Source organism: Salvelinus sp. IW2-2015, linkage group LG15 (assembly GCF_002910315.2).
Source record: "Salvelinus sp. IW2-2015 linkage group LG15, ASM291031v2, whole genome shotgun sequence".
Classification (NCBI taxonomy): Eukaryota; Metazoa; Chordata; class Actinopteri; order Salmoniformes; family Salmonidae; genus Salvelinus; species Salvelinus sp. IW2-2015.
The window spans coordinates 49396231-49412803 of NC_036855.1; the positions used below are offsets into that span (position 1 = coordinate 49396231).

At 43.6% G+C, this 16573-nt stretch overlaps 1 protein-coding gene across 14 annotated transcripts in view; it reads left to right on the forward strand.

Moving 5' to 3' along the window:
• kifc3 (kinesin family member C3) overlaps positions 1-16573 on the forward strand; it is a 262215-nt gene that overhangs the window by 227538 nt on the left and 18104 nt on the right. For 5 of the 14 annotated variants that reach the window (XM_070447235.1, XM_070447230.1, XM_024002007.2 and 2 more), the window contains exons 2-3: positions 11293-11413; positions 13168-13319. The exons of 5 other annotated variants lie outside the window; for them this stretch is intronic. In XM_070447235.1, the coding sequence (XP_070303336.1) occupies positions 11332-11413; positions 13168-13319 (234 nt within the window). In that variant the 5' untranslated portion in view covers positions 11293-11331. Of the gene's footprint in view, positions 1-5024; positions 5359-11292; positions 11414-11497; positions 11827-11983; positions 12076-13167; positions 13320-16573 lie in introns of those variants that run through there. 4 more of the 14 variants (XM_070447232.1, XM_070447238.1, XM_070447240.1 and 1 more) reach the window with 4 other exon arrangements.

Genomic DNA, 16573 nt, shown 5'->3' on the forward strand with positions numbered 1-16573 from the left:
ATAATAGTGAAGACATCAGAACTATGAAATAACACATGGAATCATGTAGTAACCAAAAAAGTGTTAAACAAATCAAAATATATTATATTTGAGATTCTTCAAATAGCCACCCTTTGCCTTGATAACAGCTTTGCACATGCTWGGCATTCTCTCAACCAGCTTCACCTGGACTGCTTTTCCAACTGTCTTGAAGGAGTTCCCACATAAGCTGAGCACTTGTTGGCTGCTTTTCCTTCACTCTGCGGTCCGACTCATCCCAAACCATCTCAATTGGGTTGAGATCGGGGGAATGTGGAGGCCAGGTAATCTGATGCAGCACTCCATCACACTACTTCTTGGTCAAATAGCTCTTACACAGCCTGGAGGTGTGTTGGGTCATTGTTGAAAAAACAAAATTATAGTCCCACTAAGCACAAACCAGATGGAATGGCGTATCACTGCAGATTGCTGTGGTAGCCTTGCTGGTTAAGTGTGCCATGAATTCTAAATAAATCTCAGACCGTGTCACCAGCAAAGCACACCAACACCATAACACCACCTCCTCCATGCTTTACAGTGGGAAATACACATGCGGAGATCATCCATTCACCCACATAGCATCTGTTCATACATACAGTTGAAGTCGGAAGTTTACATACACTTACGTTGGAGACATTAAAACTCATTTTTCAACCACTCCACAAATTTCTTGTTAACAAACTATAGTTTTAACAAGTCAGTTAGGACATGTACTCTGTGCATGACACAAGTAATTTTTCCAACTGTTTACAGACAGATTATTTCACTTATAATTCACTGTATCACAATTCCAGTGGGTCAGAAGTTTACATACACTTAGTTGACTGTGCCTTTAAAAAGCTTGGAAAATTCCAGAAAATGATGTCATGGCTTTAGAAGCTTCTGATAGGCTAATTGACATCATTTGAGTCAATTGGAGGTGTACCTGTGGATGTATTTCAAGGCCTACCGTCAAACTCAGTGCCTCTTTGCTTGACATCATGGGAAAATCAAAAGAAATCAGCCAAGACCTCAGAAAATAATTGTAGACCCCCACAAGTCTGGTTRATCCTTGGGAGCAATTTCCAAACGCCTGAAGGTACCACGTTCATCTGTACAAACAATAGTACGCAAGTATAAACACCATGGAACCACGCAACCGTCATACCGCTCAGGAAGGAGACACGTTCTGTGTCTTAGAGATGAATGTACTTTGGTGCGAAAAGTGCAAATAAACCCCAGAACAGCAGCAAAGGACCTTGTGAAGATGCTGGAGGAAACCGGTACAAAAGTATCTATATCCACAGTAAAACGATTCCTATATCGACATAACCTGAAAGGCCGCTCATCAAGAAAGAAGCCACTGCTCCTAAACCGCCATAAAAAAGCCAGACTACGGTTTGCAACTGCACATGGGGAGAAACATCTTACTTTTTGGAGAAATGTCTTCTGGTCTGATGAAACAAAAATAGAACTGTTTGGCCTTAATGACCATCGTTATGTTTGGAGGAAAAAGGGGGAGGCTTGCAAGCCYAAGAACAGCATCCCAACCATGAAGCACAGGGGTGGRAGCATCATGTTTTGGGGGTGCTTTGCTGCAGGAGGCACTGGTGCACTTCACAAAATAGATGGCATCATGACATCAACATCTCAAGACATCAGTCAGGAAGTTAAAGCTTGGTCGTAAATGGGTCTTCCAAATGGACAATGACCCCAAGCATAATTCCAAAGTTGTGGCAAAATGGCTTAAGGACAACAAAGTCAAGGTATTGGAGTGGTCATCACAAAGCCCGGACCTCAACCCTCTAAAAAAATTGTGGGCAGAACTGAAAAAGCGTGTGCGAGCAAGGAGGTCTACAAACCTGACTCAGTTACATCAGCTCTGTCAGGAGGAATGGGCCAAAATTCACCCAATTTATTGTGGGAAGCTTGTGAAAGGCTACCTGAAACGTTTGACCCAAGTTAAACAGTTTAAAGACAATGCTACCAAATACTAATTGAGTGTATGTATACTTCTGACCCACTGGGAATGTGATGAAAGAAATAAAAGCTCAAAATAAATCATTCTCTCAACTATTATTCTGACATTTCACATTCTTAAAATAATGTGGTGATCCTAACTGACCTAAGACAGGGAATTTTTACTCTGATTAAATGTCAGGAATTGTGAAAAACTGAGTTTAATTGTATTTGGCTAAGATGTATGTTAACTTCCGACTTCAACTGTGTATATATATGTATATATATATCTCGCTCACTCTCACTACATGACCAAAAGTATGAGCCAAAAGGCTTTTGGCTACATGAGCCAAAAGGCTCGTCGAACATCTCATTCCAAAATCATGGACATTAATGTAGAATTGGTCCACCCTTTGCTGCTATAACAGACCACACTCTTCTGGGAAGGCTTTCCGCTAGATGTTGGAATATTGCTGCGGGGACTTGCTTCCGTTCAGCCACGAGCGTTAGTGATGTCGGGCACTGATTTTGGGCAATTAGGCCTGGCTCACAGTCGGTGTTCCAATTCATCCCAAAGGTGTTCGATGGGGTTGAGTACAGGGCTGTGTGCAGGCCAGTCAAGTTCTTCCACACCGATCTCGACAAACCATTTCTGTATGGACCCCGCTTTTTGCACGTGGTCATTGTCGTGCTGAAACAGGAAAGTGTCTTCCCCAAACTGTTGCTACAAAGTTGGAAGCACAGAATCAGCTAGAATGTCATTGTATGCTGCTGTAGATTTCCCTTCACTGGAACTAAGGGGCCTAGCCCCAGACCATTATTCCTCCTCCACCAAACTTTACAGTTGGCACTATGCATTGGGGCAGGTAATGTTCTGCTGGCATCCGCCAAACCCAGATTTGTCTTTCGGACTGCCAGATGGTGAGCGTGATTCACTCCAGAGAATGCTTTTCCACTGCTCCAGTCCAATGGCAGCGAGCTTTTCACCACTCCAGCCGACYCTTGGCATTGCGCATGGTGAACTTAGGCTTGTGTGCGGCTGCTCGACCATGGAAACCCATGTAATTAAACTCTCGGCGAACAGTTCTTGGGCTGACGCTGCTTTCTGAGGCAGTTTGGAACTCGGTAGTGAGTTTTGCAACTGAGGACGGYCGATTTTTAGATGACGGTGCCACGTTGAAAGTCAGTGAGCTCATTCTACTGGCGATGTTTGTCTGTGGAGATTGCATGGATGTGCGCTCACTTTTATACACCTGTCAGCAACGGGTGTGGCTGAAAATAGCCGAATCCACTAATTTGAAGGGTTGTCCACGTGTGTGTGGACATGTCCAATCAATTGAATTATACCCCAGGTGGACTCRAATCCAGTWGTAGAAACATCTCAGGGAGGATCAATGGAAACAAGATGCACCTGAGCTGAATTTCGAGTCGCATAGCAAAGGGCCTGTCTCCTTATTTGTATTTTTTCATTGTGCTAGTTAGAGGATTGTATAGAGCTATTATTGTTTGATAGTTTATCAATTTGAACTGTTTGTTTTGTATAGGCAGTAGGGGATTACAGGTTAGCTGGTAGAGCTGAGAGTCTTAACTGGAGCTGGGCTAGTGAGATTCACATACTGTGGAGAGGAAGAGAGTAGGGAGGGATACTCGGAGGATACACTCAAATGGAAGGAGACCGATAAGAGGGCCGAAAATACTTGAGGGAGGGATATACAAACAATAAGAGGGAGAGAGAGAGGCGGGGGGGGGGTTCTCATCATATCCTCTTTGCTTTATGCTAAGCCCTTCCTCTGTGCTGTCATCAACTATTAGAATGCTAAGAGTGAGGCTAAACGCTAGCTAAAGTAGGATAGAGTTGGGGGGGAGAACGTGCAACAGTAGCTCCTCACAGTATATCACAGCTAGCCATTCCCTCCTGTCCTCCCCCTGTTCCTCAACATTAGTCTCCCACACAAACACACATTGATATCACCAACTGTACCAGGGCCGTGTTGTTTTTGCAGTATTCCTGGTGCATAGAGTAGACAGCTGATACTATAGAAGGCAGAGTGCCGACAGGAGTGTGTAACCATATCCTACACGCCGTGCCTTGCGCTCAACGAACCATGGGGAGCGTGGTCACTGTTGTAACCTAGAAACCTGACGCGCGTCAGGCGTGCGTGTCTGTTTCTGTGAGGACAATACCTTGGAAGCAGTAAATATCTAGATTAGCTGAGTGACTTTGCTATTTTTATTTCCACCCCTTATGGGGCTGACAGAACTGCATGAACCAAAAAGGCACGCACAACTCTATACTGTATCACAAGCTCAGTGTAAAAGTTGCCTTTTAACCACAGATCTACACGATGATATCGCATTACCTTGCCTCTACAGACTCCTTTTCTACTACCTAGGAAAAGCCACAGGGGGTGTCTGAGCTCACTGGAGCTTTGTAGTAATGAGATTGCTTTTCATTTTGCTGCCACTACTGTCTAAGCAAAGTGTCGGGGATGTTATAGTCTGTGCTGTGAATATAGAGAGTAGAAAGAGTGGAAATTAGGTGAGAGAGAGGGGGAAAGGAAGCAAAGATCGAAAGGCCACCCATCTTTCTCCTGCAGTCATAGGGGGAGAAACAGTGGGTCGGGGTGGACAAGGGGAGGCAAGTGAGGACAAAATCCCTAAAGTGACCACCCCAGCCTTCCCAATGWTGACGTTCTTGCTCCAAGGTCAGTTTTGGATTCCCCCTAATGCAAAAAGCTAGGATTTGAAGATAGATCCCWGGMGATAGATCTGATCCTAGATCTGTGGTTAGGGACAACTTGTGTWATAAAGGAGGCCATCTGTTGTGGGGTTTAAAGGATTATGGMTAAATGAGTGTAGGAGGTAGAGGTTGCCTCTTACCACTGGTCCAGGGTAAGGTATTATTTAATCAGCCTAATGGTTTAGGTTAGGTTGGGGTGTTAAATACTCTGATCTTAGATCAGTGGCTAATGMCAACGTCCATTCTGCGTTTCCTGTGTCTTTGTGGGCGGGGCCTAACCRTGTCCATACCGCTGGTAAACAGCTACTGCCTGTCACTACGGATACCGCTGTCTTTCTGTGGATACGGCGTGTGTGTGTGTGGTCAGATGGTAGAGWGAGGATGTTATGATGGCCGRCAGGCCTGGGGAAGGGGRTGCATGTGTGTTTACGTTGTATTTKATTTGTAGTTATTTGGAATACATAGGCGTGTYAGAGTGGTCACATGGTACTGTGTGTGTCTGTTGTTCTGGCTTTAGGAGGGTGACTGCCGCAAGGGCCAGGGGCTAAGGGGCAGGCAGGATGATTGGCTGGATGGGATCTCTGATCAACAAACACTGGCTCGATCGAGACCAAGACCACTACTACACACAGGACCACATTCCCTTCGGAGTCGCACAAAGGGTATGGTTTCATCCAGGGACACAGGGTTGGTTCTCAGGTTATGTATAGACTGAAGGTAAAGTCTGATATACACACACTATGGGAGGGTAGATGGAGGCCCAGAGTATGGGCCAGTTCATTTGGTGCATCTCCGRAGTCTGACCTGAAGACACGTGACTGGTGACAGCAACTCCGTAGATTAGGCATTTTCTTTTTAGCGGTCCAGTTTCATRACACCAGTGTACATGAAGGAAATACGATGAGGAGAGGAAAGGAAGACCCATCAGACTTGAGATCCAGCCATGGGCTCTGGATTCCAGATAGACCCTATTTGGACCAAGGACAGAACTTAGTATAGTACTGTGGCTATTGTAGCACGTATTTGAAGAACTTTGAGGACCTTTTGTACGGTAAACCTCTGTTCTGGATATTCTGCTGTGGTAAACAGTACAACATACAGAGCATTGATGAACACACACACACACTTGCTGAAGTCTTTGTGTACAATAGAACACAAGGAACTGCGTGTACGTGTACAGTACTTTGGGGAACTTCCCGCTGTGCGAGATTAGACTAGCTAATACAGCGGCTTTGGACCGGACCTGCTGACCCACCACCTCTCCGACAGAACGGTCAACTCTGGGTTATGGTCAATACAACCACACACACACACACACACAGGCTGAACCAGACTGACCACATGATCCATGACAATGACTCTTCAGTGGTCACAGATTCACACAATCATGGGACTCACCAAACACGCAGGTGTGAGTTTGACGTTTCTGCAAGGTTCTTTGTGCAGGCATTGCTATATTTACACACTGGGTGCATTCACATGTATTGTATCCCCCTCTAATGTGTAGCTTGAATAGAGTTGAATAGTGTTGATGTGGCGTGTGTGGTGGGACTGTTATGTATACTGTAGTTGACTAGTGTTTTCTTGCTGTGTTTGTGTGGTGGTGTAGTACAACATGGAATATAGAGTTGAAGAGACAGTTTAGTGTTGGGTAATGTGTTTAACTGCTCAGTCAGTGTAGGCTATTGTGGGTGTGGTGTAATGTAGCGCGCGTGCGCCTGTCTAGACTCTTTTGCCTAGACTCACAGCCCTGTCTAGACTCTTTTTACTCTTTTGCTGATTGCTTTAAGGTCGGACCAGTCTGTGTGGGGCTGTGAGCTGTAAACTGGTCATCACTGTCGGTATAATCTTATTGGTCAGTATTGACCAGTTTAAGGTCAGTCCTGTATAATCTGATTTGGCTTGACCCTCGTGCCCCAGCTCAGACCAGGGATCAGGACAAGGGAGAGTCTGGAAGGCAGTGGGGTGACGGAATAGGATGATGTTCTGGTCCATTTGGGACTGGGGGGGTGATGGAGCCACCAGAATGGCCCGACAAAGGTTAAATAAAAATAAAGACAGGCATTTCGTCAAGGCCAATGTCCCGATGTCATTGCCACATGCAGTACATACTTGAATGTGCTACCTAACCTCCAACTGTCCAGGGCCCGGTTTCTCGATATCGATGGAACTTAGGTTTACGAGTGTTTTTTTTTAACGATTCATCTTTCCTACAACTGCCAAAGATGTAACACCACACAGAGAGAGCGGTCACTAACTGCTCGCGCGCGTCTGCATGGCCAGGCGCTAAACTAGAAATTAGTTCTATTTGTGACGCTCAATGCGCTGGAAGTCCGGCCTCTCCCATCTCCTCATTGGTTTTTAGGAGCATATACCCATGTGGGTGATTGAAAGATGAACTGAGGTCCCCACTCCAGTCGGTTGTAGTAATGCACCGTAAAGTTGGTTGCTAACTGTCATATGAAGTAAAAAGAAGCCTGAAGGAAGGAGGAGAGAGGAGAGATGATGAGAAATGGATTCTGTTTACCGTTTTAACTGTGGATTAATTGTCGGAATAGTGGACCTTGTGCATTTCAGGTAAAATAACAACCCAAATGTTTATATCCCAGGACAAATTGGTTAGCAACAGTAAGCTAGCTAGCTAAATTGACATAAATGTTTAATGCTTTTTGACCTGTCCCCAAATTAATATAATTGGTTCAGAGTTTGTTTTGATATTTCAACTTGCGTGACCGGATCGCTTCTGCTTTGGGTGAACAAAATCAACGTGCGTTCAATGGCACATGCGGATGCACGCTCGGTTCCGGTTTTGTCAGCATGTTGGCTGTTCTACAGGTGGGCCTGACTTAGGCAGGCGTTAGATTACGAGCGGCCTCAAGTGCAACGTTAATAATGATGGTTTTGGGAAGGTTCTAACGATGAACTTAGCCAACAAGGGCCCAGTTTCCCAAAAGCGTCTTAAGGCTAAGTTCGTTACAACCTTCAAAGGAACATCGTTAAATCTCCGAGCTATTTCCTAAAACCATTGTTTTTAAAGTTGATTTACCGACTGCCTCAGAAAAGCTAAGTGTGTTGTTGGATGCATTTTTGCCCTTCCGTGTCACTTTGGGATGCTGGCCCATGTGACACCAATGCTTCCCACAGTTGTGTCAAGTTTGCGGGATGACCTTTGGGTGGTGGATCATTCTTGATACACACCGGACACTGTTGAGCATGAAAAACTTAGCAGCGTTAGCAGTTCTTGACACACTCAAACCGGTGTGCCTGGCACCTACTACCATACCCCATTTAAATATTTTTTCTTGCCCGTTKACCCTCTGAATGGCACACATACATAATCCATGTCTCAATCAATGTCAAAATTCTTCTTTAACCCGTATCCTCCCCTTCATCTACACTGATTTGAAGTGGATTTAACAAGTGGCATAAGGAATCATAGCTTTCACCTGGTCAGTCTATGTCATTGAAGGAGCACACCTGCTCCTAATGTTTTGTACACTCAGTGTATTTCATGATATGTAACATGTGCTCAATGATGTGCAATATCTGAGATTTGGTGCATTAGGCTAGAATAAGCCCCCTCAATATTTGCAGCCAAATACAATCAATGCCTAGAGAAAGTATTCATACCTCTTGACTTATTCCGCATTTTGTGTTCTCGCCCATCTACACACAGTACCCCACAATGACAAAAGGAAAAACGTGTTTTTAGACATTTMTACTGATTTATTGAAAATGAAATGCAAAAACATAATTTACATACATARAGGACCAGTCAAAAGTTTGGACACACCTACTCATTCAAGGGTTTTTCTTTATTTGTACTGTTTTCTACAATGTAGAATAATAGTGAAGATGTTAAAAGTGTGAAAAAACACATATGGAATCATGTAGGAACCAAAAAACATTTTAGATTCTTCAAAGTAGCCACCCATTGCCTTGATGACAGCTTTGCACGCTCTTGGCATTCTCTCAACCAGCTTCATGAGGTATTCAACTGTAATGCATTTCAATTAACAGGTGTGCCTTGATAAATTAATTTGTGGAATTTCTTTCCTTCATAATGTGTTTGAGCCCATCTGTTGTGGTCATGCCTACTGCCTCTGATCTGGCGGACTCACTAAACACAAATGCTTTGTTTGTAAATGATATCAGAGTGTTGTGTGTCCCTTAGTTTAGTTTATTAATTTGACCATTTAAAAAAAAACAAGCACACWTTAAACTTAAAAGCCATACATGCACATTAATAAAARCATCGAGCCACTGTCCCTGGCTATCCGTAAATAAATACAAATATTTTAAAAAATTGGGCGGTCTGGTTTGCTTAATATAAGGAGTTTGAAATMATTCATACTTTTGATACTTAAGTGTATTTAAAACCGAATACTTTTACTCAAGTTAGTATTTTACTGGGMGACTTTTACTTTTTTTAGTAGTAATTTTTCTATTAAGGGATCTTTACTTTTACTCAAGTATGACAATTTGGGTACTTTTCCCACCACTGAATGTTGTTGATCCATCCTCAGTTTTCTCCTATCACAGCCATTAAACTCTGTAACTGTTTTAAAGTCACCATTGGCCTCATGGTGAAATCCCTGAGTGGTTTCCTTCCTCTCCGGCAACAGAATTCGGAAGGACGCCTGTATTTTTGTAGTGAATGGGTGAATTGATACACCATCGAAAGTGTAATTAATAACTTCACCATGCTCAAAGAGATATATTCAATGAGTGTGGCTACATGCACACAATAATTTGATTATTGTGAATAGTCAGATTTATATAATAGTTAGATTAAAATCCTTTTTACACATCAGAAATTAGGCTACCTCATCGCCAATCAAAATAAAAGTTTTACCACATTGAATACGTTCATTTTGGGAAGCATATTTGATTCTGAGTTTGGACATATAAAGTTTGTATGTGAAAACAACTTCTAAGATGCCTACATTCAGTTGTTCTGAACACACTTCAGTCGCGCTGAAGAGGGAGGCTCACTCGGCTGGTGCTAGCACATGCACAGGTCAAATACACTGCTGGACAGCCYACGAAGGTGTTTACATGTCCTAGTAAATCGAAAGATGGCTCAGAAATCTGGGTGTTTTAATCGGTGTATGCTCACCTTTTTATTTTTATTTGACCTTATGCCAATTGAAGATGAGCAGAGCAAGGTGTTTACATGAATATTGCGTAATCTGCCTACTGCCATAATCAGTTTAATATCAACTTATTAGTGTGCATGTAAACTTACTCAATGTCTGCTTTTAAGATTTTACTCCTCTGCCAATCGATTTCCTTCTTTGCGAGGCATTGGAAAAGCCTCCCCGGTCTTTGTGGTTGAATCTGTTTGAAATTCACTGCTTGACTGAGGTACCTTGCAGATAATTGTATGTGTGGGGTACAGAGATTAGGTAGTTATTAAAGATTATTGTACACAGTGAGTTATTTGACTTAAAAGATTTTCTTACTCATTTGTAAAGATGCCTAAAAACATTATTCCCATTAGACATTATGAGGTATTGTTTTGTCACTGGCCTACACACAATCTCAATTTAATCAATTTCCACAAAATGTGGAAAAAGTCAAGGGGTGTGAATACTTTCTGAAGGGCACTGTAGGTGATCATATCTCTATAGGAGATGATCCGTTGTCAGTATTGTGGAATAATTCCCAATGTCAAGGTAACATTTGAATGGAGAAAGCTGATCCGAGAGCAGTGCTGCGTTTTTTTTCTCTCCCAATCCTATCAGTATCGACACACTTTGAAAGTTCTCCCTACGTGGTGTTTTGGGAAATGCATATGAGTTATTTGCCCATTTTATAGGAACGATGCATCGTTATAACACTCGTAAGCTTAAGTTCCGTCGCTATCGGGAAACCGGGCCCAGATCAGTATTTGTGTATCCAGTGTGGCTATATTAAACAGTTAACTGGTTACCAGGGGTGTATTCACTAGCAACCAAGCTGAACCTATCAGAAGCAAACAGAATGAAACGGGGCGGGACCTACCTGAAATTGGCCAATAGTTGCAAAACGTTTTCCGTTTGGAGTAAATGGTGTCCGAAAAAATGAATACAACCCAGCATCGGCTGTGAATGTGARGGACAACATTCCTGCATGACTGACAATCTCTTTCTAATTTCTCCTGTGTTTCATAATGAACTCTGAAGGCTGTTCCCACCACCCACTGTGTAAACAGATGCATGCACGCGCACGCTCTTTCTCCTATCGCTCTCATACCGTGCTATCAGTCTTTTTCTCTCTTTCAGTGACATTTCTCTCTTTCAGTTACTTTCKATAAGCTTTATTGGCATGACAAGTCATTATCTTATATTGCTAAAGAAAGAACCTATTAAATCAATAATAGCAATGAAATTATAACTTTGGCCGCAAGCTATCGCTCATGTCTTTCTCTGTGTATATAATATGATGTAGAGCATGGCACTTGCAYCGCCAGGGTTGTGGGTTCGATTCCCACGGTGGCCACGGTATGTAAGTCGCTCTGTATAAGAGTGTCTGCTAAATTACAAAAATGTAAATGTACAGTATCTGTCTTTCTATCTCACGCTGTCTCTATCTCTCTCTGTTTCTCTCTCTAGCCGGTCCAGAGACCCAGTGCTTTGCTCAGCCCTGCGGTCATGTTCGGAACAAGAAAGACCTGGGACCTTGGCCACGCCCCCTGTCTGCAGGAGCTCTGGAAGAAAGACGTCTCATTGGACGGTGAGTGGATTCTGTAGGCCCACCCCATTGGGCAGCCAAGGGAGTCCCTCTGTGACAGGGCTGGGACTAAACCATTGTGACCACATTTTTGGGATGACAGAGAGGGTGGGAGGGGAACGTGATAGGGAATGGGAGAGGTGTGTGTGTGTGTGTGTGTGCTGCCTGTCTGACAGGACTCTTACTAAGAGTAGAGGAGTGTGACACATTCCCATGAGCTGTGCCTCTCAATGAAACTGGGAGAGACAGGAAATACTGGAAAAGAGGAGATTAAGAGAAGGCATTCCTATATCTGTCTGGAGAGGGGAAAGGAAGAGTGTACGCCAGCTGTCTGAGAAAGCGGTGAGGAGCGAGTGTGTGTGCCAGGCTTCTCTCRGCCTCTACCTCTCTCAGCTGAAGGAGTGCGTCTCTAGCAGGTACAGAGCTTAAAGCCGATCCCCCTTACAGCCACAGGCCAGGGGCCAGGAGTGCAAACACTGGACCTATTGTGTGTGTGTACGGTGTGTGTCCATCTGTCTGTGGGTGTGTGTTTTCTCTGCGCCAATGCTCTTGCAGGACTGCTCAAGGTGACGACGGAGCAGCACAACTGTGATTGTGCAGAGAAGAGAGCAGGAGCGTGACTGTGAGAAAGGAAGGGACAGTGTAATGCTATCGGAGAGCGGAAGGTAGAGGAGGAGAGGATGATTGTGTTTACGTGTCGGTCGTACACTACTTCACAGTGTGTGTCCTGATGGTGTGTGCGTTTTGTGTGTATGTATTGTACGTTTGTCTGTACGTGTGTGACTCCGCTGTGGGACTTAATCTGCTGGGTCATCAGTTACCGAATGTATGCTGMTTTTTTCTTTCTCTCCCAGCCTTACAGCGCTGCGAGTCAACCTGTGTGTCTCTGTATTAAACGGATTTGCGCAGTGTGTACACACAGCGTGTACACACAGTTTGTACACATAATGTATTTGTATACTGTGTGGGGGATACTTTAAGCACTACTTCCCTGAATAAGTYTATTTTTCTTGGTGTGTGTTTTCCGTGGTCTGTGATCCATTGTATGTACGAGGTGCTTTGTTCAGTTAAATTGCTCTTACATTTATTTCCTAATACACACGTATGTTTGAGCATATGTGTTAATACAGGTTAATGTTGTAGGGTTGATTGTGTAGGATGGACCAAGTGCAGTAGCACAGTGCACTGATTGTCCTCAGGTTGATAAGACTCTGGGCCCCCATACAGATCCCCGTACAAATACACGATGACACGCGCGCACACACACAGGTGAACAGGCCTGTATGGAGTTGTATGTATCACCTACCGAGGCCTGGGTTATCACACTGCTTATCTAGCTTTGCTCGTTTCCACGGTACTGTCTGTGCGAACCTTGGAAGGTTGGGGAGTGAAAATAGGGGGAGAGAGGCCTAGAATCACTCTTGGCTGAGGAGGGGAGAGGAGAGAATAATGGTTAGTAGAGTAGTGGGGGAGAAAGGTAAGTGGGGAGAAGAGAGGGCCGTAGAAAATTACCTCTGACATGGGTAGAAATGGAGGTAGAGAGAGGGAAGGAGAGAGTGTGAGAAGATGGAAAAGGGTAGAGGGACAAAGAGGAATATAGACTGTTTTCTGACTCGAGTGAATACAGGATCAGCTCTGCCACAGTGGTTAAGAAAACAACATAATCAACCCATTTGGCTCAGGCTTGCTTGTTTGTGTACAACGTATAACTGTGTTTGTGTTTCCTAACTTTGTTTGTCCCTCCCGTGTGTCCGTAGCGAGCTCAGTGGACTTCTTGATGAGTGATGGTGAGGAGGACTGCTCCTTCCTGTCTCTACCCACAGCCACTTTCCCACAACGTACCGCTCTGACCACTACTGACCAATTAGAAACCAGCCAGCACAATCACAACCAACAGCTACTCATACAGGTGAGATGACTGTGCGCACACACACACACACACACACACACACACACACACACACACACAACTAATACTCAACTAACTAGGTCAATGTGGCTAGCGTATCGTTCACATATGGTGGGTGGTTTTCCCAACATGGCACTGTGTTGTCCTGGTTTCACTGGCTAAACTGGGGGGGGGGGGGGGTTCAGGTCAGTAAGAGCCTTGGGGAGTGGGGACACAGTGGATTTATCGATCCGGTTTTAATGAGCTTCTAACACACACCCAATACATACATACAGTTGAAGCCAGAAGTTTACATACACTTAGGTTGGAGTCATTAATACTCGTTTTTCAACACTCCACAAATTTCTTGTTAACAAACTATAGTTTTGGCAAATCGGTTAGGACATTCTACTTTGTGCATGACACAAGTAATTTTTCAACACATGTTTACAGACAGATTATTTCACTTATAATTCACTTTATCACAATTCCAGTGGGTCAGAAGTTTACATACACTAAGTTGACTGTGCCTTAAACAGCTTGGAAAAATTCTCGAAAATGATGTCATGGCTTTAGAAGCTTCTGATAGGCTAATTGACATAATTTGAGTCAATTGGAGGTGTACCTGTGGATGTATTTCAAGGCCTACTTCACACCAGTGCCTCTTTGCTTGACATCATGGGAAAATCAAAAGAAAATCAGCCAAGACCTCAGAAAATAAGTCTGGTTCATCCTTGGGTGCAATTTCCAAACGCCTGAAGGTACCACGTTCATCTGTACAAACAATAGTACGCAAGTAATAACACCATGGGACCACTCAGCCGTCATACCGCCAGGAAGGAGACGCATTCTGTCTCCTAGAGATGAATGTACTTTGGTGCAAAAGTGCAAATCAATCCAGAACAACAGCAAAGGACCTTGTGAAGATGCTGGAGAAAACGGTACAAACGTATCTATATCCACAGTAAAACAAGTTCTATGACGACATAAGCTGAAAGGCTGCTCAGCAAGGGAGAAGCCACTGCTCCAAAACCACCATAAAAAGCCAGACTACGGTTTGGAACTGCACATGGGGACAAAGATCGTACTTTTTGGAGAAATGTCCTCTGGTCTGATGAAACAAAACAGAACTGTTTGGCCATAATGCCATCGTTATGTTTGGAGGAAAAAGGGGGAGGCTTGCAAGCCGAAGAACACCATCCCAACCGTGAAGCATGGGGGTGGCAGCATCATGTTGTGGGGTGCTTTGCTGCAGGAGGGACTGGTGCACTTACAAAATAGATGGCATCATGAGGAGTAAAATTATATGTGGTTATATTGAAGCAAACATCTCAAGACATCAGTCGCAAATGCGTCTTCCAAATGGACAGCTTTTTAAACTTCCGACTTCAACTGTATGCATGTACAGTTGGAAGTTTACATACACCTTACCAAATACATTTAAACTCAATTTTCACAATTCCTGACATTTAATCCTAGTAAAAATTCCCTGTCTTAGTTCAGTTAGGATCACCACTTTATTTTAAGAATGTGAAATGTTAGAATAATAGTAGAGAGAATGATTTATTTCAGCTTTTATTTCTTTCATCACATTCKCAGTGGGTCAGAAGTTTACATACACTCAATTAGTATTTGGTAACATTGCCTTTCAATTGTTTAACTTGGGTTAAACYTTTCGGGTAGTCTTCCACAAGCATCCCACAATAAGTCGGGTACATTTTGGCCCATTCCTCCTGACAGAGCTGATGTAACGGAGTCAGGTTTGTAGGCCTCCTTGCTCGCACACACTTTTTCAGTTCTGCCCACAAATGAGGGCTTTGTGATAGCCACTACAATACCTTGACTTTGTTGTCCTTAAGCCATTTTTCCACAACTTTGGAAGTATGCTTGGGGTCATTGTCCATTTGGAAGACCCATTAGCATCCAAGCTTTAACTTCCTAACTGATGCGTTCAGATGGTACTTCAATATATCCACATAATGTTACTTCCTCATGAAGCGCATCTATTTTGTGAAGTGCACCAGTCCTTCCTGKYGCAAAGCACCCCCACAACATGATGCTGACCCACTGGAATTGTGATACAGTGAATTATAAGTGATTTTAATCTGTCTGTAAACAATTGTTGGAAAATGACTTGTCATGGACAAAGTAGATGTCCCAACTGACTTGCCAAAACAATAGTTTGTTAACAAGACATTTGTGGAGTGGTTGAAAAACAAGTTTTAACGACTCCAACCTAAYTGTATGTAAACTTCCGACTTCAACTGTACATACCCACAGCATAGCTGTCATTATCCTGTACACTCTGTGTACTCTGCAGAACAGAAAAGCCTGTGTGTTTGCATAGTATCCCTCCTGTGGTTMTATTTCATGTGTTCAGGATTCTGTTGCTTTGTCAGCATTTGGGATAACACGGGGTAGAACACACACTGTTACAACAACACAGATCTTTGTTCAGGAGGGTGTAACGGACTGAACGTTGTATGTAGAAATGTCACAAATATAGCAGACCTCATTTTATCACATGACTAAGAGGCATGTCGTTCCACACAGTATATTTCCATCGGAACGTTCCACATTGTTGTGCCCCCCTGAGCACAGCACAGAGTGGTATACTACAAAGCAGGATCAACGAGTTAGCCAGCTCTCTTGGATAAACATAAATAAGTACTGATTTTCTGGTTCATTAGGAAAGATAACTAAGATGTGTTTTTGGTTGTTGGGTCAATCAGACATGCCTATCTTTCTATGAAATAAAAAGTTATTTCAGAATATTTAGGCAAGTTAGATGGCTAAGTCATTGATCTTGCGTTGTAGTATACCCCTAAGGTGTGGGTATTCTACACTGTTCTGCCCAGTGCCTCATGACAAGCATCCTAATCTGCCCCTGTGACTTGGATTTAGACTTGCGTTGACAGCCCCAGTGCTGTCATAAAGCTCACATCAGCACTTAATAAAAATGACATTGGCGCCTCACAGCGACAGGTCTAAGAGATTAAAGATGACAGTGCTGTCCGTGCCTTTTGACGCGTGGCTTTTAGCTGGACACGTGCGAATGTACACGCGTACTCAAAAGCTGTCTGTCTCTTCAACAAATCGTTGCATTTCCTCCATATTCATCTCCTTCGTTCAGTATTGTGCCGTTTCTCCTTTATCTCATCGGCCATTTCTCTTTGTCTTCCTCCAGCCCTCTACACCTTTCACTGCTGTACTTTCTCTCATCCCTCTTTCCTCCCCACATCCCACTTTCCGTCACAGAAGGTCACCTGGTCCTG